Genomic DNA, 25,772 nt, shown 5'->3' on the forward strand with positions numbered 1-25,772 from the left:
TCATATGTGTATGCCTCATCTTTCAACTAAGGGGATTTTCAACCATATGTAATAGAAAAGTGTGTTGAAATGGTAGCAGGAATTAATTCTTGGAATTTAACCAGTCAGACTTCAGAGAGACATAGTTTTTGGTCCAGAACTGGAAAAATACCCACAGTTTGCGAGTGTGTTCACTGCCCCTCCCCTGTTCTCACCTCCTCTCCAAATTATATTCGTATTTCACAGAGGGGAAGGCAACTACCTCAACGTTTATCCTGAATGGGGGCATCCTTTTTTTAAAGAAAGAAAAGTGACTTTCTAGTTTTAGTCCAAAAAACAAAACCAAACAACAAAAAAATACCCTCACACTCGGAGAGACGACTTGAGGACTTTCGCTAAGAAAAATCCCCTCTGCAGCGGCTGGCTCCAACTGGACAAGCTTGCACCGTGCAGATGTTGAAGCGGCTTTTGGGTACACTGGGGAAGCAAGAAGAAGTAGACAATCCACAGCCGCCTACGCCGGCTTCCTTCCCAGGGGCACTGTTGCAGGGTCTATCGAGCTCAATCACTTTGTACGGCAACTGGGATCCCAGGCAGGGGCAAGGAATCCCAGAGCAGCTTAGATTTCTTCCAGCACCTCTGCAAGAAGGAAGACTCCTTAAGGAGTAACGGTTATTTCCAACAATTATGTGGCCCTCAGCCAAAAAAAAAAAAAAAAAAGGGATGAAGCAGCATATCTGCAGTGAGAGAAAATACAAGATGTTTTCATCCTTTCAAGATTTCAAGCCACCTAAAAGAGAGCTTCCTTGGACCTTTGTTATGAAAGTGGGGGGGGAGGGATGGTGGGGACAGGATGGTCAAGTTGAAGAAACACAGAACTTAATTAACAGACAATTCGACCGCTGTAACGTAACCCATTCATTGCAGGGTTTTAAAGGAATACAATGTGTACGACGGTAATACCACGTTCAAGGGCACTACCCGCTTCCATTTTACATCAGTATACATTCTCACAAGCTCTTTCAGACATTTTTCAAACTCAAATAACTGTATTAACAATATGATGTGACTAAAAACAAGCAGCCAGAAAATATTCTTCCTGACTTGAGGATAACTAATGCTATGGCAGATGCCCATTTCCCTAGGATAAATCAGAAAGGAAAAGGCTATAAACATATAGCCCCATTAAAATAATAAAAATGTCCAGATTACTATTCCCCACAAACTTGTGCTTTTAGACTAATCATCTTCCATGGGCAGTAAAAAACAATATGTAGATGCATATTTGAGTCATTTCTATAGTACTTGAATTTATAATACCATTACAATCATTAATTCTTACTTGATCAGAAAACCATTCTTACATCCTCATATAAGCACTTGTAAGAATTTACTGGATATAGGGGTGCCTGAGTGGCTCAGTCGGTTAAGCGTCCGACTTCGGCTCAGGTCATGATCTCACGGTTTGTGAGTTCGAGCCCTGCATCGGGCTCTGGGCTGACAGCTCAGAGCCTGGAGCCCGCTTCAGATTCTGTGTCTCCCTCTGTCTGCCCCTCCACTGATTGTACTCTGTCTCTTGCATTGTCTCAAAAATAAATAAACATTAAAAACAAATTAAAAAAAAAAAGAATTTACTGGATACAATAATGAAAACGATAACGATGATGTTACAATTTATTGTGCAGGCTTGTCATGATTCAAGCACAGTGCTGAGAGTTTCAGATACAGTCACCTCACTCCCCTCATGGTGATATTACCCCCATTTTATTGACGAAGAAAAAAGGAATTTTATAGATGAAGATGAAGAATTCTAGATGAGGGAGAAGACAAGGCTTAAGGTCCCTGAGGTAGTAAATGGCACAGCCCAAATTTAAACTTTGACTCTAAGGTCCATGTGCTAGTTGTTACTATGCTCCATTGACTTCACTGAAAATGATATTTGCACGTTAGTTTGGAACATTTTAAGCATTTCTGAAACCAATTTTCAGAGAAAAACAACTTCTCCACGTGAGATGTTGGTTCAATCTCACTTACATTGTTCATAATCCCTTTTTCTTCTCTACTGATTTTTTAATAGCTAGAAAAAAGCTCATTTCAACCTATAGTTTTAGTAATGCAGTGATTCCCTGAATGCGTTCCCACTCTAGGTACCCTAAGTTCCAGATGCCTACCTTTCTGTGTCCTGCTTGATCCTCAAAACTACAAGTCAAACAGCTAATAGAGAATTAATTTTATGTTATGTAAGAGATGCTGAGGCATATAAACACTCAACAATGCCTGTAAGTGCAGAAAAAGAAAACCTATCCATATCGATGATAAAATATCAACCAAGAAAATTTCAAGCCTCAAAGGCTTTTGTTGATAGTTTGACAATATTCTTCTAAGACAGTGCAATTCGCCACAGCAGAGAGAAATATACGAGGCAGAAGTTGTTGACATATGGGGTGTGCATAGAACTTCTGGTTAATGCAAGTTCCAAGATATATAAATAAAAAACGATGTGTGAGTTGGTGGGAAAAAACTGTAAGGCAAGTCGATTTTTTAATTAAAAAATTATGTCGCGTAAACAATGCTAATGAGCCAAAAGTCCCATGAGATTAGGACTGTCTCTGCTTCATTTTAACATCCCACTCACTTTCCATGAGTATACATCCACGCGCTTGAAATACCTCAAGCAGAACCCTTTTCATAAAATAGGGTTTTGAGGGATTTTCTTTGTCCTTGTTTTTAATAGCTCACCATGTTCCGCTCCAGTTGTCAACGTGATGATATATGACATTGAGGGGGGAGAAAAAATGAAACAAGCCCTAAAATCCTTAAATGAATCACCGGACGATAAATACCTGGAAGTTCTTCATAAATTTCATCATCAGGTGGCTGGCTGCTGGTTGGCAGAGGATGGTCCACGTCATCATACAGTTCCCCTCTTTCGTCGTTGTCTTCAGGAATAACATCCGATCCCATGTCTGAAAAAACGTGGTTCATCAGGCAAATTTTTTAAGAACGCGAACGTGGTTTTCAAAACCTTATTTTCTAAACTGATGCAGCCCTCCAGAGTCACGACATTATCATATGCTATATCCTTAACTTGGAACATTGTTATAAAAAAAAAAAATGATCACTACACAAATGTGTGAATTGCAAAGTTGCCAGTTGGTACTTAGAGAAGAAACACTTTTATAGCTCTGAAGCGCACCATCATGTTCCCTCGGTCGTCCTCATAGGAGCCAACGACCTTTTATACTTGAAAATCCAAATTCATTCAGTTATTCAGTATTGAAAGACTGCTGTGACTAGTCCGATTGATTGCTCTTACCGCGTAATACAAATTTCAGCTGCTGTACCCACTGCTCAGCATCTTTGGGAGACGCTGCTGTGAACTGATAAAAAAATAAACAAGAGTAAGAAAAATCCCCACGGTGGAAATATGAAAGGCATGTCACACTCTTATCACTTCTTTAAGACCATTAGTAATTCTTTTCATGTCTTGTACTACTTTTCTTGCAAGGATGCTCCTTATAATGTACAGTTAATTTTGACAAATTTACGTAATTGAAGCAGAGGATGATGGATTTGAAACTCTGATCAGCAGCTGGCAGCTGTGCAGGAAAAAAAGCTGCTTCTCTTCATCAATGTCAAAGACAGAACTGATGAACAAAATTTGCCCTTGACAATTAGAAGACACCCATGAATTTCTTTAGACTGCCGGGTACACTTTTCTTAAAAATGTTCTTGTCAGATTCCAACACACTACCTGACAACTTAATTAACTGGCTTTCAACTGCAATCTCAGATATTTAAAACTTATTAAACATACATTCCATATTGATGCTAGCTGATAGCTCTCGAATCACAGAGCTGATATGTGCCTTTAACTTCATTTTCTCCCACAACCCTAAGCAATACAGTATGCATTAACGCTCAGATATTTTTCTTTTGATAATTTTACTCTTTCTGCTCTGTAATTCTTTTAAGTAATCACACAGTTCTATTAAAACAGATATAAAATGCAACATGTGAAGTAGTTGATAAATTACATATTCGCTTGTTCACTTTCGAGAAGGTATCACTTGAACGAATCTGAGATTTTTTTAAAAAAATGTACTTCCTCTTATATGAATGTTCACTGTATAAAGATCAGTATTTTTTATTGTTATTAACATGTCAGGGAGGGTTGTTTTAACGAAATGTTAATGTCTTTATAAATGAAATCAGGACCTTTTATCAACTTAATTTCAAAACAACACAAAAACTCCAACCTGATAGATCCGTTTATCAGGAGCAGAGATTTCAAAACAGCAATCCTTCTTTGCATCCTTCCTGAGAGTGTTATTCATTCTGACATTGTAGCCGTCTATTGCGAATTCACCTTTCTGTTGCTTGTCTGTTGAAGATAAAACGAAAGTCAGACTTTCCTTTACTGCAGTGAATATAAATGCCCAGTTGATTATCTTTTATTTAGATTTTCTTTGTCAATTCTTGGAAGGGGTTATGCTTTGTTCATACTGTTTTCATAGTATTTAATGTTTAAAATAATATTTCTAGCTAACACTTTTAATTCTAAAATTACAGAAGTATTGGGGATGGTTGGGTTTAAAAAGGATATCTTAGGGAATGAGAGGAAGACGTCTGCAGACGTCTTATACAGTCTTATTTTTATACAGTCTTATTCAGAAGGAAGTATGGAAATAGGATACTTACGTGTAGGGAAAATCCAAGAACGGGAACTCAGAACTTGCTGGAAAAACCCGCTACAAATCCATGGCTCTCTCAGATTTATGAGCCAGTGGGGAAACCTGGAGTCGAAAACTCACTGGGCTTTTTTTACCACCATCCCTTCTCATTACCGCCTTCCAACATCCCACCTCTGAAAAGCTCTAAATCACAGGTTTTCTTCCCAAAAAATATCTCCTAAATTGGTACAAACTGAAATTTTACAAACCATAAATTTAAAAAGCAAAGCAGAGCACCCGGGTGGCTCAGTCTGTGGAGCATCCGACTCTTGATTTCAACTCAGGTCATGATTCCAGGTCACAGGATCAAGCCATGCTTAGCCACGCTTAGTGCGGAGCCTACTTGGAATTCTCTGTCTCTCTCTCTCTCTCTGTCTCTCTCTCTCTGTCTCTCTGTCTCTCTCTCCCCTCTCCCCCTACCCTGCTCACACATTTTCTCTCTCTAAAACAAAAAAAGTAAACATAAAAAGAATGGATTTAAAAGCATAAAATAAAAGGCAAAGCAAAACAAAACTACTAATTATAAAAACTTACAAGTGGAAAACAAAGCATTTGGATGGAGAGGGACGTAAAGCCTGCACGGAAGTATTAGTTGCTGAAACAAAACCAAAGAAAAGTAGGCTTCTTAGCCAGTCAGTGAATGGTAAACTAGGAAAGCACATCTGAATCCCGCATGATGAAGATCCAAAAGAAAAGACAACTTGAGCTTAGGCAGATATTATTTTAAAGACAAATAAAGTAGGAATACAAGAAAAGATTTAATACTATGAAACCGAAATAAAATTAGTCTGCTTTCCGACTCACCCAGTTATACCATTTTGATGGAAAAGCTGTACAACTATATGTTTACTTCCTAGATTAACGCACAATATTAAAATCATGAGTAAGGGCAACTGTCTCTTTTACTGAGCTCGGGGGAAATACAGAAATGCTTCCATATCATGGGGTGGAGGGGTCTCTTGGCTCTGTGCACCAATAAAATATTTATCTCCTTTTCTTAAATATACTAATTTAATGCCTGAAGTAACACACATTTTTAAAAAGTTATGAAGATCATATCTTGTTCAAAACACCAAATCAGGACAAAAAAATCTGAGTTAGAAATTCCTGACTGAAATCTGGACATTCTAATCATATTAAGTCATAATTTACATCTCTTTCCATGATCTAAAAATTAGAAGCTTGCCTCGTGGAAAAAGCCTACAATATACTCTGTGATGTTCAGGAAAAAAACAACAAAAATTAGAGCAGCATTTCTCATAGTGTGTTTTATGAGGTATTAATAGGTTTCTATGACAAAATACGTCCGGGAAATGCTGAGCTAAAAAGAGTTAACCAGGTTTTGTTAATCCAGGCCTTCTTGAGGCCCTTAATATATTTATATAATGCTTGCATTTCCACGAGAGGGATTCAGTACGTGGCCTTTCCCAAAATTATTTGTACATGGAACCCTTTTTTCATAGAACATTTTATGAAACTGGTACTCCCGGGACATATTTTACAAAACATCTAACTGAAAAAATAATATTGGGGAAAGAAATGGTTAAGCATTGTTGCTTAACCTTAAATCCTTAAAGAAGACTAAGTCATTCATTCATTCAGGGAAAAAATTTATATTGAGCTCTTAAAACAACTGAGGGGGTATTGTAGGTATGGTGGGACAAAATCTAGTTAACACCTTACTAGACCTTTCTCACCTTCCCAGTGCAACACATACCCCCCCCACACACACACACACACAAATACAAATTTAAGTGCTCCAGGAATATTTACCCTGTGAGTGATCCACTAGACTGCCAAAAGATTTCATTACAAAAAATGGAAGTTGTCAGAGGCCAAATATTAAAGCCACACAGGGCATTTGTGAGAGAGGTCTTTAAACTTTCCAAGAAAAAAAAAGGAACTTCAAAGACCAGATGAAAGAACGTGGCTCCCTTGCTGCACAAGGGCTCAAATGCTCTCATCACTTGGTCCGTCTCATTTAAAGCCCATGCTTTCTATCTGTAACCTGGGTCTGAAATTCTTGGCAATGTGACATCAGTTGGGATGGAAATGCGTGAGGAGTGGTTTACATCTGGAGATGTAAAATCAGCACTATAAAGACTGAGTTAGGAAGAGCTGCAGGGAGCAAGAAACTTTCTTGCGCAAGATTATCTAGAAATAAGACAACCAGGCAGCCAAATTAGGTGACCTCTCCTTAGACTTGCTGATCCACTTTAGACCAAACCCCCAGAAATATGCTATGGGGCTTTGTATCAGATCTTCTGTTAGGATCTAAGAGGAAGACATAACCAACCTCTCTCTAGTGAGATAAGCCAGAGAAAGGTCACGGATCCAACATAGAAGTAAGCACCCCAGATTATAGAGACAAGGATATATAACATCCAGACAGAAGTAAAAGAGGAAAATCAAACAAATACCATGTGCTACAAAAACATAACATAGCATTCAAGATATAGAAAGCAAGAGCACACAAGGAGAAACAGATATAAACTTTAAATTATTCTGCATCTTTTATAAAGTAAAAAAAATATTTGAGAGAGATGAAAGATGAAACAATGTAATATAAAATAAAAGAGAGATGGCTGGGACAGAAACTGGAATGGAGCTGGTAAAATAAGGGAAAAATACCGTATAAGGAAATGAAAAATGCAGCAGCAAAACAAATGATTTATTAAAGTGATAAAAAGTTGAAAATTTTGAACATCGTTGAAAAATCAAATCAGATACACCTAAAACATTCTACCCCAATAGGTAGGAAAAAAAATAAGGAGGAAGAGAAACAAAAGAGAAAGATGATAGACATGGAAGACTAACAAAAATAAAACGTAAGAAAAAATGGGTGATCCAGAAGAAGAGTAACAAATAACACAGAGTCGATAACCAAAGATACAACAAAAGAAAACCTCACTCAGCCAAAGAAAGACTAAGACTACAAGACAAAAGGCGGTATTTTCTAACCAAGTAAAACTAATAATAAAAATAAACCAATACCTAGACGTATTCAGCTGACAGTTGACTATTTGGGAATAAATAATCATATAAGCATGCAAGTGAGGGTAAAGGTATGGAACCAGAAAGGCTGAAGAGAATGGAGGGAAATTCATAATTCTTTCTCTTTCTCAATAGCTTTTGTACATGCATGACCATAAAGTAGCCATGTTTCTTTTTTTTTTTTTTTAATTTTTTTAATGTTTATTTTTTAAGAGACAGAGAGACAGAGCACGAGTGGGGAAGGGGCAGAGAGAGACAGAGAGAGAGGGAGAGGGAGATACAGAATCCAAAGCAGGCTCCAGGCTCTGAGCTGTCAGCACAGAGCCTGATGCGGGGCTCGAACCCATCAGCCATGAGATCATGACCTGAGCCGAAGTCAGACATTTAACTGACTGAGCCACCCAGGCGCCCCAGTAGCCATGTTTCTAATCAGACAATGTGGGACAAAAAACTCAAGATATGAAATGGGTGTAGTCATGGCTTTGATAAGACTCTGCTCCTCTCTCTTCACATTAGCATCTCTTCCAGATAGAGAAAAAGGAGAAAACCATAGCATTATATGGCAATCCATAATAAAATATATATAGATTAATTCCACAATGCCTTCTAGGATAGTTTCAAGAACACTTCTTGACTTGAGACGAAGTGTTAAAAACAGTAACATGCCAATTAAGTCATATAAGTTGATTTACCCAAAACTGCAAAAGACTAATAGGTATTGCATTTATGGGAACTTCTGAAATAGCAGAAGCTTATTCCTTTAAGTGCCAAACATCTGTAAAATGTTAGTCATTATAATGGAAATCTTTCTGAAAGGTATACTTCCCTGACTTCTCAAACAATTCTTTCAAACATAATTTAACATTTTCTTGACAATTTAGTAGTATTATTTGAGTATTTAGCTTTTATAACATTAATGCCTTCAGGATTTTTGAGGTATTTGTCCCTCTATCAAATTTCCTTCAGCTTCTATTTCACACTTTAACCTTGCCCATATCATGCTGTTCAAATTTAATGTCTACAGAATTGAAGTCTGCCAGGAGAAACTAGATAATAAAATCTATTAAATCAGTAACTTAATTTTACACAATTCTAATTCAGTAGGTTCAAGGTAAAAAGCAGGCGGCTCTGATCTCTTACAAAACAAAATGTGTGAGGTTAATGATAGCAATTTCCTTCTACTTTTTCCCTGGCTTTTAGGTTTACAGCTGTGTTCTGGGTTTGCTAAGTGTCCAAAAGACAACTCACACTTCCTGAGCTCCTTCTGTAGGCCAGGAATTTAATAACATATCTCATCTATACCACAAAATAATTCTGAGAGGAAGAAGTTATTTATTACATCCCCAGCACTGATGGAAAAACAAATCTTAAAATAATTGATTTGCTCATGGCCATATAACCAGTAGATTATAAAAGCCAGGACCCTAACCTAAGTCTGAAAAAAGCCTTGTTTTTTCAGCCATTTCACATTGTCTCCTAGAAAGCTGTTTCTCAAAGTATATTTCAAGAATCGCCAACTATGTTAGATCTTGGAAGACTATTAATGCAGAAATGGCTACTACCCTGCCCTTGCTGTGTGGAAATCTCTGGGTGTGGGTGTGGGAAACCAAAGGTTTAGCAAGCAACCCAGGTGATTTTGACACACACTAATGTTTGAAAAACCACTGTTCTAGAACATGTAATTTATGAAATCTTGCTAGAGAAGATGAATGCTATCTTGCATTTCCTTCTGCAACTTGGGTCCGACTTTCTCAGCTTGCTTCATGGGCTCCTCTACCTTTGTCTATCTCTTAAACAGCCATGATGCATTATGTTCTAAATCTTGCTCTTTTCCTGCTTTACGGTTTTCTCTGGGCAATCTTACCCAATCCTTAGGATTCAACTTCTATTCGTATCTTGTGATTCATAATTCCCTATTTTTCGTCCAGCTTCAGGATTTTATATCCAAATCTTTATCTGCCCAGTATATATGTTTCATTTCTTGAATGTCTTATGGGCACAATGAAGAGAACATGCCCACAATGGAGATCACCTTATCTCCACTCCTGCAACACATGTGATCTTTCTTGTTGTGTCCTCCTTCTCGATCAATGGCACCTCCATTAACTGAAGACTCCAAACCAGAAAACGGAGCATCATTCTTGATTTCTTCCTTTTTCCACATCCACTGCCCCATATTCTTTCCCTCTACTCCATCGCTACCTACCAAAATCCAATCAGTCCCGTTTTTCTTACAAATATGCTTGCTTTTTCTTTTTTGCTGGCTCTCAGAAAACAGGTTTTAAAACACCAACCAGTCTCCTACCAATTTCAAGATAACAAATAAATAATTCCTACTAAATACAGCAACTAAATAATTTCAGATCATTTAGCATCCCTATAGGTTGTGGGCATTTGTCATCTGAAGATGCCTGACATCTGACATCTAAGTATCTTTCCTATGTCAGTCCTGAGATTGTTGGGGGCCGGAGCCAGCTTCTCACCACAGAAGATGAAGGGAGGGAGGGAGGTTTTTCCCTGGTCTAGGTCAGTCAATCAGATGCTCTGAACTGGAACCTAAATCCAAACTGACTAACAAAAGAATCAGGGGAGAGCTCTGACACCATCCTCGTGTCCGTGGCATTGCACAATGGCAGGGCCAGCAGTGTGTCCCAATTAGACTCTCGTTGGGGGCAGAGACTGGGCTGAAGTTCTAGGTACTTTACCTCTCTCAGTCCTTGCCTTCTGAGCCTGGTTGTTTAGCCTTCCCGTCAATTCTGCCTGAGAGCCAATATTCTCCCAATAATTTTCCTTTTCTGCAGAGTCAAAGTTGGTTTCTATTGTTTATACCAAGCATGTTAACTTGGTACAAATGGCTAGCGAAGAGAAAGACATACAATGCGTGCAGAAATTTTTGTTAACATCTGCTTCTTATATTTAAGAAGGCCTTTCTCCTGGGTGAATAACTCTTATTTCCATATGTTTTAATGCTTATTATTAGTAGGAAAGAGGAAAATATGCCCCTTAACACTAAGCCTTTGCATTAAACTTCATCAAACTGATTAACAAGTTGTTCTAGGCCCTCAGGTAAAGATATATGAACATTTTTCCTTGTCTGTAAAGCTCACAGAAATACAGCTGCCAGTGCTAATTCAGCCACGTGAAATACACTTCTGGTGTTTTGAATTATACTGTGAGGAAATATCAAATTATTACTATTTTAAATGAAAAATACTATATGCTACATATATATTGGTTACTTAGGGGCCCCAAGTGGCTCTGACTAATAAACCCGGGCAATATATATGAGTCCAAAGGGAAACACTTTAGTTAGAATTAAAAGTGTGGCTCATATGGTCTTGCGACAGGAAATCTGAGGTATTTCCAAAACCTTCTGTTTTTCTTTAAAATAAAATTACACCACAAGCATAAAAATCAAGTGGTTTTTGAACACATTTTCAACCATAGGTATACATGCAATTAAAAAACAAGGTAGTGCAAGGTGGTAGGGAATGGAGAATGAACAAATTACAGGCATTTCTGTAAAACGGGAATCTAAAGCCTGCCTCTATTTTTTTTGGCTATACCTACTGTTTTCCTCTACAACTGGAAATCAGACAACTATGATATGGTCTATTAGACTAACATAACATATAGCTATTGTTAAGATAAACATTACACAAAGATTCTCTTACTATCCTATACATATTAGCCTCTTGGAGCCTCCTGTGATAATTAGAGAATGAGGGGCACCTGGGTGGCTCAGTCGGTTAAGCGTCCAACTTCAGCTCAGGTCCTGATCCTACGGTTTGTAAGTTCAAGCCCCGCATCGGGCTCTTTGCTAACCGCTCACAGCCTGAAGCCTACTTCAGATTCTGTGTCTCCCTCTCTCTCTCTGCCCCTCCCCCGCTCACTCTCTGCCCCTCTCTCTCTCTCTCTCTCTCAAAAATAAATAAACATTAAAAAAACCTCTCAGGTATCTCTAAGGCCAGATTATCTTTGGAACCTCAGTGCCTAGTATCTACCAACTAGCCAATAAATATTTATTCAACCAAAAAATGAATCAATGAGTGAGTGAATGAATGACTACCTTGATGGCACTCTGAATAGCTAAGACCTAAGAAGTTTGATGAATAGGATTTGTGACAATCAAAGGAAGAAGAAGGAGATAAAAGGATGGATGTGATTTCATAAAGTGATAAAATATGTACTGTATATATGCTTAAGGGCAGCCAATGACCATGAATAATACATATAAATGATATTTATGAGTACAAAGGTAAGTGCATTATTTTCCCTAGAGGCTGGAACTACTTTTTCTAAGCCATTACTACCCTGATGGGTCAAAATGTTTTTTGGCACACACCGTAAGTTATAAAATGTGAACTATGTTATCTGTCAAATAGTAACAAAGTACAGTTTAACCTAGTAAGTGGTATCGACTCCTTCTGTGCCTCTATAATCCATTTATCTAAATCCTGCTTAGCTGGAGGATTACAGTTCTCATATATCTAAATAGCCCTTTCCAACGGTTAGACAAGTGGTTCATACATACAGTAAACCAGGCTGTACAAATCAGCTATCTAATTTCACAAAAGAAAGTAAAACTTTCACGTGACAGGTACATTTTCCTAGAAAGAAAAAGATACAAAGGAAGGAACTCACCATCGTGCCAAATTAAAAAAGTGTTCAAAGACAGATTATTTTCTGAGTCCCCCAAAGAAGAACTAGCCAAAAATTCTAAAGGAAGCAGCCAAAAGAACCACAAAAACACACCTGAATTCTCAACGGAGACTTCATAACAACAGGGAAGAGTTTGATGGAAATATACACCAGATCTTCAAATACCCACATGAGAAAGGAACACTAGAAAAGTAATTTTTAAAAAGCAGTGGTGGTATAGGTGGCTAAATGTACCACAAAATGGTTAAAACACAAATGCCAAAGATGTTATTGCCACAAGGTCCCATCAAATAAGAACAGAAGTAGGAATTTCACTAATAGCATCCACAAATAACTAGAACTTATTTACTGAAATAAATATACTTACTTGAAACAAATATAAACCTTCCTTAAGTTTTGGGAAAGTTCTTGCTAATCTCTGGCCTAACATTTGGTATATACCAGTTAGGAGAAGGAGCGGAGGAAACGAACATTAGTAGTCATGGACTCTTAAAGAAATTAGAAATGAGGGGGTGCTCGAGTGGCTCAGTTAGTTAAGCATCTGACTCCTGATACCAGCTCAGGTCATGACCTCTTGGCCACAGGATGGAGCCCCGCATTGGGCTTCGTGCTGAGCCTGGAGCCTGCCTGGGATTCTCTCTCTCCCGCTTTCTCTGCGCCTCCCCCACTCGTGTGCACATGCCCGTGAGCGCTCTCTCTCTCAAAATAAAGGAAAAAATAAAAAAGAGAAATGAGAAACCTAACTCAGCTGGAGTGACAAGGAGGTAAAGCCTCTCTCCCTTAGTCTTATGAAATAGAAGGTCTTTCTCTGTGGAAAAGTAAGATCTTGATCTCAATTCACAATGGTGTGCATACTATATTTGTCATAATCATTTATACTTACGACCTATGGTAATCAATAACTGAACTTGGGTTAATTTTTCTGATACAATCACCTACTTACCCTTAGCAGAAGAAAGAAGGCTGCCTGATGATAGCTGTTTATAGTTTATACTTCGCTGATGCCATTGTTCCGTTGGAATCTATTGTAAATTAGTGATGTAATGCAAACTAACCACTAAGTTAATTCTTAATTTGTTAATGCCAGTTGCCAAAAGGTAAGACCAACTTCTAGCATCACCTATGTGTTTCAAATTTACCTGAAATATGTACAATGATCCTATCTGCAAGGTTCTAGAGTAAGGGAAAAAACCTAAACCCTGCAAGTGAAGTCAAATGAAACAAAACTTCCAAAAAACACTGATAAGGTACATGATTCCATGGGAATCAGTGACACTGGACTTCTACGCCTTTTTTCTCCTTACGGGTCCTTTCCAGAAACAGATGCTAGCTATTTCTACATTACCTTTACTTTATAATATTCAACTTCTGACTTGCTTTCCCTAGAAAAAAAAACAAAACTAAGGAAGCTGATATTCTTCAAATTTCAATATTTTATGCTTTATTCGTTCAAATACGGAACTTAAAATTATGTGAGCTGTGATCAAGAGATGTATTAATTAGCAAGTAAAGTTATAAATGGTCTTAATGTTTCCAAATTGCTGGTTAGAGCGTGGACTCTACCATAAGCCTAGGCTCGAATCCCACACTGGCCACCTACCAGCTCTGTGACCCTGACCAAATTATTTAACCTCAGTTAATCCTCAGTTTTCCCAAGAGCAAAATAAACAGAGCTAATAGTAGTCCCTACCTCACAGAGTTGCTGCTGGACCGGTTAATATAGCTAAAGCGCTTAGAATAGCATTCTCTATATAGGTGTTTGCTGTTGTTATTTAAAAGAAGCTGAGAAAGGTATTGCACGTATTTCATTTCATCTAAATGTCTCTTTTAAAACATCTGAAAGAAAAAAAAATATCTTTTCCTCCCTTCAAAACTCTCACAACCCTAATGGTCTTCACTTCTCCAGAAATTCTACATTACCTTGGATGATAAATATTTCCTAAAATGAAAAGCCACATAAATTTTCATCTCTTTCCTAATTCAATAAAACACAACTGTGTTAACTTTTAGGGAATTCTGGAATTTGGAGCATTCGGCAAATAACAAAATAGAATTACACAGTCTTAGACTGCAAATATTAAAATGCTCAGTTAGTCTTTCTCCCTTTGTCTTCAGTTTATTCTGTACTAAAAAGGGGGTATAAAATGGCCCCTAAAACCCTTCCACAATAGAAGTCAGTATGATTGAACCCCAATACTACCTTTATCACTTCCATAATAATAGAATACTGTTTTGCTGAGGGCACACCACCGTTTCTGCCATTCGAATCCCAGAAAGCTGTGATCTACAATAAAAGGGGAAAAGGAACAGTTTAGATACTATGTATTACATACATAGTATAAATGTAACACCGTTAAAACGAAAAATCTGTTAATGTGACTTCTAAGGTTTCTGCCAGCTCTAAAATTCTATGACTAATTAACTTGTAGCTTCTTCTCCAAAGGACAAACAAACAAAACCAAAAAACAAAAACAAAGCTAAAAAGGAATAAAGTGAAGCAGAGATGGGACTGGGACACTTGTGGCTAACACACCTTCCTGACAGGGACAGTCAAAAGGACATCTGACTACACAGCTTTGAGAGAAGGGATTCATCTGGGTCTCCTTTTCTCATCTGTTATAAAAGGGTGGGGGGGAGAGGGGGGGGAGTTGACCTAGATGACTGCTACTATCTCCCTCAGCTTTAAAATTCAGCTAAGAGGGGCGCCTGGGTGGCTCAGTCGGTTAAGTGTCCAACTTCAGCTCAGGTCACGATCTCGCGGTCCGTGAGTTCGAGCCCCATGTCGGGCTCTGGGCTGATGGCTCAGAGCCTAGAGCCTGCTTCCGATTCTGTGTCTCCCCTTCTCTCTGCTCCTCCCCCATTCATGCTGTCTCTGTCTCAAAAGTAAATATTAAAAAAAAAAAAATTAAAAAAAAATAAAATTCAGCTAAGAAAACCAAGGGAAGCAAATGGAATATAAATAGAAAGGCCCAAGGGGACTACCTGGGAGAAAAGCAAAATGGTAATGAAGGGACTTTCTGTTTTCTGTTTCCCATATAATACCACCACCTCCATAGTCCATTTCCGTTATATGTTGGTGCTGAAAGAGCGAGACCATATGGTCAACTCCCAATTATCATGGCCAATGGAGAGGAACACTGAATGAATAACAGAAAATGGCAGACAATATGCCAGGCTTGATCGGAATCATAGCAGACATGGTGTAAGCCAGGTCACGTGTGGGATAACCTGCTGCTCAGCTGGGTGGGAGAATGGTGAGAAATCCCATCCTTGAGAATACAGTTATGGCCCTCAACCCTCCTCTAAGAGGCAGGAAACAGCTCCTGAATCATTTACAAATAATCAAGATTGACAACCAGAAACCTGACCAAATGTTCTATTAAAAATCCTACAGAGCGGGGTGCCTGCGTGGCTCATTTGGTTAGGCATCCAACTTGTTGGTTTCAGCTTGGGTTATCATCTCATGAAATATGGGTTCAAGCCCCACATTGGACTCCACACTGACAGTGCAGAGCCTGCTTGGGATTTGCTGTCTCTCCCTCTCTCTCTGCTCCTCCCCCGCTCATTCGCTCTCTCTTGCTCTCAGAATAAGTAAACTTGAAAAAAAATTATATAGAACTAAAAACTGTATTTTGTGGTTTGGATAATGTTGTTCAGATTTTCTTACAGTCTTAAAACTCTTTAATCACCTAAAGAGAATATTGGCTCCACATGTATACTGCAAGCATGTTTTATGCAAGGATAAAGCCATTTTTAGATTTTTCATTAGAATCTTACAGTTTACCTTTTCTGCGTTTCTCAAGGTAGCCAGCCTTTAAAACAAAAGGAAGGTCCTGTGCTGCAATTGGAGGAAACTGGTTTCCTGTAGGAAGTAGAAGAGGGGAAAAAAAGTAGTGAGTAATCCACCTTAGAAAAACCAAGTACCAGACTGCATTAGATTCAGCATTCTTTTCGATACTGAAATTATTTAAATTCGAGTCTATTAGCTTTGTCCACTCATAAACTTGTCCCTCTCCTATAAATCTCAAGAGCAAAAAAGTGCTCTGAGCTCCTATATTTTAATATATTATGCTCCTTCAAATACAGTAATATTATGTAGCTAGATAATCTCTACAGGGCAATACTTTACGATCTACCTTCTATAAGGAAACAATCGGGGAACTATTATCAATAAATGCCATAAACCCCTGAAAGAGAAGTTAGGAATTTTAAACAAATCACATATGCTTCTTTACATTTATATTAGATTAACTCTTCAAGGATTTTAATGCTTGTTGATTTTTACCTGCGTATCTCCATCCCTACCAAATAAATCATAAAATGATTTTTCCCAAAAAAATCAAATGCCAAAATTGGTTTCCCTAAATACATAGCAAATACTATCTCTTCTTGGTTGTACTCAAAGAGAAACCTTGTAGACATTCAACTGAATGCTTCAGGTTTTTCTAGGACATCTGAGAGTCCAAAACTAGGTTAAAAGATCTAAAAGAACTATCACAAACAAATATTAGATACCTACAAAAAAATGAAAGATTAAGCCAAAAGTTAAGTCAATTAGAAATCATATATTCATGGTCATGCATAATAGGTTATTCAATAATTTCACAAGTGTTCAATATTTTTACAAACTTCATTAGAAATATAATACAGTTATCTCAGCATTTTACTAGAATTCTAACAAGTGAAAACAACCAATCCAATACAAGTTTTTGTGGAATACACCCAATGGAAAAAACATCAATATAGCTTATGATTTTTTTTTTAAGTGTTTTTTTCAAAGGAAGGAAGTTTATTATGTACAAATAGTAGGAAGTTTATTACGTACAGATTCATCACAGAATTACCAGGTTAAGTTTTTTGTTTTTTTAACAATAGTATAGGGATCGCAGTAATTATAAAATCAGATGTTTTTCTTCAAGAAATAATGTTTAAAATAAAGATATTTGTCTTTAAGAAATACAGCTTGAAACTAAACCCAAGGGGCACCATGGTGGCTCAGTCAATTGAGCGTCCAACTCGATTTTGGCTCAGGTCATGATCCCAGGGTCGTGGAATCCACCCCTGTGTTGGGCTGCACACTGCACGTGGAGTCTGCTTAAGATTCTCTCTCCTCTCTCTCTTTCTTGCTCGCTCTTGCTCTCTCTCTCCCTCCCTCCCTCCTTGTCTCTCTAAAATTAATTAATTAAAGTACCAAGTTCAGTTCCCTGGCAGATCAATTTTACTCAATGACCAAAACAATTATCATTAAAATATACCTTTACACAGTGCACTGATGTTGAAATGTATATAAAATTTTAGGGAGAGCCAATGTAAACATCTGTGTAGTTGTTTAGTCAATGTATCCGTGTTTCCTTTTCTCAGAATAAATTTGATCCATACAAAGGTAAAAGTTATTTACTATAGTATTTTTGTATATAAAATAAAGATCACATAAAGAAATCTTATTTTTGTGAACAAGTCCTAGTCAACCACTAAATTAAAGAAGGTAACTATGGTTTGATTTAGGTGTTTAAAAAAGAAAAAAATAATGACTAATAGCACTTTTTTTTAACCTAGGCTACACTGACAAAAAGTAAACAGAAATACTGTATCGTATAGAAACATGAAATTCTAGCTAACATAAAATTATTTAGGAAAATTTTCTTTCTAAATAAGATTCCTGGAAATAAAGGATTCACTTTTCCAACTAGCAGGATCATAGTTTAATTTCTGTGGCTCTTTGCTTGTGCTCAGGCTTTTATATAATTGGGATGTAGAATTCTTAAGTCAACTACACAAAATCTCATTGCAAGAAGCATCATACGGGTGGCATTTCAGAATGAGAAGGCAAACGCATTCATTAAATATTTTAACACGATTATTGCATGTCATGAAAAAATATACAAATGGTTTGTTCACAGTAGTAAAACCAAGAATATTCACTGCACACATCCTATAAATATTTCTGTATCTTTAAGATGATGGAAACAAACTCTAAAGCACTGTTCGTCTTAGATAAAATTAAACTATAGAAGAAGAAGCCACTTTTCCATCTTAAGGTCTGATGCTGCTGCTTTAACTGGACATGGGAGGCATTAATTACTTCCACGTGGCTAATAAGGCTCACTGCAAAGTCGTCCCGTGACTCTCTCACTTCCATTGGGACATAATAAATGTTCTTCACATAAAAAATAAACACTAAATCCTAAGAGAAAACTTTTTTCTGAAGGGAAACAGGTGCCTTTAGCATAATTTTCCAGTTTAGAAATGTACTGGTCCAAAGGAAAAAAAAAAAAAAAAAAAGGAGGAGAGAGGAAAGAGGAGTAATAACATGAAAAGGGAATGAGAAGTTAGTAAGTGAATATACACATAACCTAGTGCTTTTGCCTTAAAGATTTCCACCTGATAAATCACAATAAAATTTGATGTCACAAGCAATACTTATTATGAACTTCAATTTCATGTTTCTAATATAAAATCTTTTATTTCATTCCTAAAGGGGGAAAAAATCAAGTTTTTCTGACTGAAATCTCATTTTCCTAAATTTGCTATTTGTCCAATATCTAGGATTTGCTCAATGCACGTGTGAAGTTTTAAAGTGTATTTATTTGTTTTTATATGCATTTATATGTGCATTAATGTGCACATGTGAATTTTTTTCAAAAAAGGTGTATTAATAGTAATCCCTTTAAGGACTTTATATTTTAAGTTCTTAGAAGAACCATTTGAATTACTTGCATAGCACCATAACTATATAAACACTTCATACTTTTTAATGGTAGAAATTGAAAATTGGTAACAAGATATGACAAGTAGTAATTTCTCTTTAAAAAACATGCATTCTCACATCAGTTAGACTTCATATCACTATACCTACAACGGTCAACGGTATGTCACCATTGAAGAACATTCCGATTGATCCAAAGAGTTAAGAGCCTGCAAATGTAGGTACAATGATACACGAAGAAAAGGAAGGTAAAGCTAATATAAACCTGTCTGGCAGGCAACAACACAGAGCCGCTAAACATTTGCCAAACACCAAAATTACATTATCTCACTACAGGAAACTATGCAACATAGCCAATTACACAACAACAAATTCACAATTACACTGCCAGTTCTGTTTCACTATCAAAATTCATGCCGTGTCCCCGAAATCAGTTTAGCACGGAGCCTGAATCCTTTGGCACATAGTAGGCTTTTATTAAATGTTAGTTTTCATTATCACAAATAAATATCAGTACTACATGTTAGTGTAACTGTACCTATTAATACAAATGAAGGGGTTCCAATGTAAATGTAAGACTACTTAACAATGCCTAGAGAATTTTAATCAGAAAGATGGAAAAAAGCATGACTTGGTAACTGCATGAGTTAAGCATTATAGTTATTTTTAAAGCAGTTCAAAGATTTCCTTTTGGTTAGGTGAAAGTCAGTTGATGAAGAAATTATATTCTAACTAAGAGGAGAAAAAAAATTAACCCATTCTCTAGGGCAGCCTATTTATATGGCAGACAATTACTTCATAGGTTAAGTGGCCACAAGTTTTTGGTACTCTGAGACAATAAGCATATACTGACAAAGATTAGTTTCCTTTTTATAAAACGAGCACATATTTCTTATATAATACTACTGGCTTTTCTAAAGCAGCTCAAAATATTAGACATTCCCTACAAGAATGGCCAAGGAATGGGCCTTTTTCCGATTTATAATTTGGGAATTTCAAACATGCAAAATGCTAACAAACAAGGTCACAATGAATTCAAATAAACAAGAATCAAGGGCCTACTATATTCCTAGCAACTCAGTGGGAAAAAGGCAGAAGTGGAATTTTCTTATACTTAGGGTGGTATTTTATTGACAGGGCCACTTTTAAAAAAAGATAACTCAAGAGTTCAAAAATTTGTCTGGAAAATTTTGCCTTAAAAATAAACTATGTAGATAGTAGACGTAGTATACCAGCAAGCTAAAGGAATAGATTCTAGAATCTGAAAAAAAAAATGGAGAATTCCAAAGTATTAAAATCAAAAACAAATTACCTAAAAACTAAGGTATTCCCCAATCTTAGCAACTTTATTATGTTATTGTTTTAACATTTTTCCTTGAATCTAAGAAGAAAAATACTTGAATGCTTAAATACCTGCAATGTATTTAAGAAGTTAAAGTTTTAACTACTTAACTAAAATTTTTCGAAGTGAAAAATAATGATTTCAACTTCAGAGAAAAATATGAATTTTCTTTTCTAGGAAGTATCACTTAGGTATATTTCACATTACTTTGGCTGGGTATAAAACCTATCTTAGCACGGTAAGGTAGACAGGTGCATTCCTGCAGAGAGGATAGGAAAAAGTGGAAAAATAGGGGTAGACCACAGAATGTTTTACTTGACATACACCACAAAATGATTAACTCAGAAGAAAAGACTTTGAACATCCTGGGAATCCCTTCAGTAGAAGAGGGAGCGAGGGCGAGGAAGAGAGAGCGAGTTACGAGTTGGGGGGTGGGGAAGAGTTGAGGGAAGAGAGAGGGCTAACCATCCTTTCTTTTTTGTACGTCTTTTCTCAAAATAATCTAAATAAACAAAATCTTGCTTAATTCACAATGTTGTCTGGCACTGAGTGTCTCAGTGCACAATTCCTGGGCCTTCTCCAACACTACCATGTCACCTAATCCACTCCTCCTCTCTTTCTCTCTCTCTCTCTCTCTCTCTCTCTCTCTCACACACACACACACACACACACACACACACACACACACACACACACTTGCAAGTATATCCCTGTCTGACACCTCTTTAAACACATTTATTTTTTTCTAAGACTTACAGTGAAGCACCATTTCTGAAGCACAATTTAGAGAGTTCTTTTTTTAATCTGTAGGAGTTCTAACTACTAAGTCCTGGAATTAACTTTTTATTTAGTTTCCTTCCTGCCTACCTAGCTCTTCATGTGGAACTATGAATAAGTGTCAAGAGATGAGAGTGCTTCAGAGACATTTTCAAAATAGACAACTGCTTCTCATTACCTTTTTTTATTTTTTGGTATGCAACTTTGGGGTCCAGTTTAAATGCTACACTTCTAAGGAATCCAAAGCCTCATTTTTACTATCTTATTATCAATAAATTATTATGATTTATGAGTTTTGCTGTGTTAATATGTTCACAGTTTTATGATTCTTCAATCTAGACTTTGTATAAAATCCCTGCTAGGTTTCTGAATATCACCTTTTACTGGTTTTGATTTACTCATCTTTTATTGGCTTTTCCCTTTTACTACTTAGCATTTGTATAGTTTTCAACATGAACATTAAACTTTCAATCAATATCATTTTTCCCCTCCAATTTTACACAACTGATTCCTCTTCCCTAATACTAGGGGGAAAAGGAGATATGTAAAAGACTGGTTTTGCTCATAAGAATTTTCACCCTGGAGTTTGGATCTTCATCTACTGTAACCACACAATGGGTTTTCCTTGAACCGCAAAAAGTTAAGGACAAGTTCCTCAACAATATCTTTTATTCTCTCAATTTATATGAATAAAACATCCATGAGTTTGTCTAAATCTTTTAAAATTCTTCATTTTTGCCCAACAGTTGGGATATTGAGTTCCATGAAGTGGCTACCTCTTTGAAGGGATAGGGCTTCCTTTTTATCTCTTCTAAACTTTTATGTGATAAACTTTTTTAAATGCCTTGTCATTCCAGCAGTGCTAAATTTGATAAACAGACACCCTCCCCATTTTTTATAGAGCTATCCACTTAGTGATTACTTCATACTTAAAACACATATTAGGCTTTGATTTTCCAAAAATACTAATCATTTTCTCATTTCATGCTGGCAACACCCTCTTCTACCTTGATCAACTCAGGGGTTATTTTATTGTCTAGATTAACTTCTCTAGTTCAAGTTCATTTTTCTTTTCTTTTTTTTTTAAGTTTATTTATTTTGAGAGAGCGAGAGAGAGAGAGAGAGAGAGAGAGAGAACACAAGCAAGGGACAACCAGTGAGAGGGGTGGAGGGGGAGAGAATCTCAAGCAGGCTCCACACTGTCAGTGCAGAGCCCAACACGGGGCTCATTTCCATGAACCATGAGATCATGACCTGAGCCGAAATCAAAGAGTCGGACACTTAACTGACTAAGCCACCCAGGTGCCCCTCAAGTTCATTTTTCTTAAGAAGCAGTCATCAGAACTAAGGTCTATTTTCAGATGTCAGTATTTCATCATTGTAATTTTCTGTAAAAGTAAAAAATGCTTTCCTCTTTGTTTCCTGTATTTTTCCAAATGATGTCCAGTATCTTGTAGCGACTTCTGGCTGCGTGAAGGGTACACTGAGTACTTAGCTTTAGGACACAGTCTATAAATGAGCTTCATTCAGTTCCCAGAGCTATTACTGGCTCAGAACTCATTATTCCACAAGTACAAGTTAATTATGTTTTACTTAACATTTGCACAAACGTTAGATTCCATTTTCCCTGTTTCTAGAGAATATATAATAGATACAAAGACACACATACACACAAAAATAGATACAAAGACATAGAGTTGCTGACACTTTTTTCTTATTCTAAAAAAACTTTTACAAAATGTCACTAGTATACCTGTAAAATAAAACAAAGCAAAACAGAAAGTCTATCTCCTAGCAAGGGAGAGAAACCTAAATTTAACTTGGATATAAATATTAAATAAAATGGTTTTATGCTATAGCAGCCAGCTAGAGTAGTTTTACATTGATACTGATTTTAAGATGCGTGCTATAGGTTAGAGAGGTCTGTAATGACATCCCAGCACTGCAAATCTGTGACCTTCCTTGGGTCACTAAGCCTCTCTGGGTTATCAGTTTTCTCATCTAAAAAATGAAAAAAAAACCACACAAATAAAAAACAAACAGATCATATCATCTCTAAGGCCCTCCCAATCCTAGGATTCTATTAAACATATCCACATTAATGTTTTTCTTGTTCTTTCGGTAACAAATGGCCAAGGACCAAGATGGGTTCAACTTTCAAAGATATCAAATGTGGAAACTGTACGTCACATATTTTTTGTAGAGGAACTGATAACTTTCTTTAGATCTAGCAAGGAATTATTTTCTGTCATTTCACAGGTTTGATTTCTAGCTAGAATCTTGGCCTGGAATACCTGTGAAAGAAAGATATACATTAAATATTTTTCATATCCTAATAATTCTCCCCTCCACATATAAAATTTGGAATTTCAAATCATTTTAATCAGTGTTTTTAGTGGCAAAAAGAAAATTATTATGTGTTCAATGGACATATCAAACAACAATAACCTTTAAAAAAAAGAATCACTACAGTAACTAAAATAATTGTTAAGTATGTTAGCCTAGCATGCTCCTTTCACAGAGCTTGTTTTCTCCCTTCCCATTATTACTTTTTTCAGAAAGGACTAACCAATGAATATGCTAGTACTGGTGATCTCTAAGACTAACAATATTTCTTTAAAAAAAAATAGGCTCGGGGTGCCTGGGTGGCTCAGTCAGTTAAGCATCTGACTTCAGCTCAGATCACGATCTCAGGGTCCGTGAGTTTGAGCCCCGCATCGGGCTCTGTGCTGACAGCTCAGAGCCTGGAGCCTGCTTTGGATTCTGTGTCTCCCTCTCTCTCTGCTCCTCCCCCACTCGTGCTCTGTCTCTCTGTCTCTCAAAAGATAAATAAATATTTAAAATTTTTTTTAAAAAAAGAAAAAAAACAGGCTCATATCATGCTTAGACACAAAAATGGTCAGCTTCCTATTCTTAAGACCACAGAATTCCCAAGGAGATTAAGCCTTGGGGACAAGGCTTTGAAGACTGATACAGTGGCCCATGGGATGACACTGGGGGGCAAAAGCAGAGGCTGCAACTCACAGGTTTGCCATCTGTTAGTCTCTCCACCCCTTTGTAAAGTGCCAAGTCACTCTGAAAGCCACCAAGCAAAAACTGAATAACAATTAGGGTAATTTTATTTTAAGGTCAGCTGACTGGCAACCTTATTCCACCTGCAATCTTAATTCCCGCTTGCCAAGTAACATATTCACACATTCAAGGATAAGAATGTGGACTTCTCTGGGGGGCTAATATTGTACCTACTGTATCCCTCATTACACATACCAATTGGCTACTGGTTTTATATGTGTGTGTGTGTGTGTGCATGCGTGTGTGTGTGTGTGTGTGTGTGTGTGTGTGTGTATAATATCCACCTATATCTTAATCATCTTCTGTCACAAAAATTAAACTCAGAAAAAAAGCACCACCTTTTAAAAAAGTCTCTGATATACAAATACTTTGAGAGAATGAGATACAAGCTTAAAATGGAATATACTTTTTCCTTCAGTTAAAAATAAAATTCTAGGGGCGCCTGGGTGGCTCAGTCGGTTGACCGTCTGACTTTAGCTCAGGTCATGATCTTGCTGTCTGTGAGTTCAAGCCCCGCGTCGGGCTCCGTGCTGACAGCTGGGAGCCTGGAGCATGTTTCAGATTCTGTATCTCCCTCTCTCTCTGCCCCTCCCCAACTCATGTTCTGTCTGTCTCTCTCTGTCAAAAATAAATAAATGTTAAAAAATTAAAAAATATATATATAAATAAATAAAAATAAAATTCTAAATATCACAATTTTCACAGATACTCTAAATAATATAAAATATATAAATTATGAACTGAATTTTAATTTGATGTTCATCTTTAACACAAAAAGGCGCCCCTAATCTGATTTTGCATCTTAGAATTGTGGTTAAAGCCTTGGGTCTTGGATTCAAATTGCAGCTTGACCATTAGCCCCGGGGCTTAGACAAGTTACTCAATTTTGTTACCTTGACTTTCCCAATCTTTGAATATAAGTAATAATGGAGAATTACTGTGTAGACTTAGTAGGGTAGCACTTAAGATAACTCGAAGACATGTTAGTTCTTATTATTACTATTACTGTAAATGGCAATTCAAATTTGCCAAGTCCAGTGTTCCATACACAAGAAAACAAGAAAGCTGAAATGATAAAACAACTACAATAAAATATGAAAGCCAAATAGCTCTTAACAATGCCAATTTCTTTCCAGCTGTAGATATTTGGCCAAAAAAAAAATGATGCATGAAAAAAATATTTGATGGTATTGTACATAGTAAAGATTAGGATAAATGAAAAGGAACACTCCATTCACTTGTTAAATAAATATTTGCCAGTGTATATTACATGCCAGGCCATTTTCTAAATATTACCTAAGGTAGGCAGCCAGGAAAAATAAACTGAACCTCACTGAAAACTTGTTGAAAGCATTTTTTTAAAAAGTCAAAGAACTTACGTATAAAATTTAATAAATAACTAAAATTGGTCTTCCTCCTTCCTTCCCTATACTACCTCTGTATGAAACACATTTGCCATATCCTTAGACTATAAGTTCTAAGCATTCTTTTTTTTTAAAGCATCATA

The 25,772-nt window shown here is 36.8% G+C and overlaps 1 protein-coding gene across 6 annotated transcripts in view; it reads right to left on the reverse strand.

The window, feature by feature from the left end:
• Positions 1–25,772, reverse strand: part of SKAP2 (src kinase associated phosphoprotein 2) — a 238,025-nt gene that overhangs the window by 112,695 nt on the left and 99,558 nt on the right. For all 6 annotated transcript variants that reach the window (XM_049641633.1, XM_049641636.1, XM_049641635.1 and 3 more), the window contains exons 5-9: positions 16,153–16,230; positions 14,569–14,652; positions 4,239–4,363; positions 3,296–3,359; positions 2,823–2,945 (exon numbers count right to left, since the gene is read on the reverse strand). In XM_049641633.1, the coding sequence (XP_049497590.1) occupies positions 2,823–2,945; positions 3,296–3,359; positions 4,239–4,363; positions 14,569–14,652; positions 16,153–16,230 (474 nt within the window). The remainder of the gene's footprint in view (positions 1–2,822; positions 2,946–3,295; positions 3,360–4,238; positions 4,364–14,568; positions 14,653–16,152; positions 16,231–25,772) is intronic.

The sequence above is a fragment of the Panthera uncia genome, chromosome A2, assembly GCF_023721935.1.
Source record: "Panthera uncia isolate 11264 chromosome A2, Puncia_PCG_1.0, whole genome shotgun sequence".
In the NCBI taxonomy this organism is placed as follows: domain Eukaryota; kingdom Metazoa; phylum Chordata; class Mammalia; order Carnivora; family Felidae; genus Panthera; species Panthera uncia.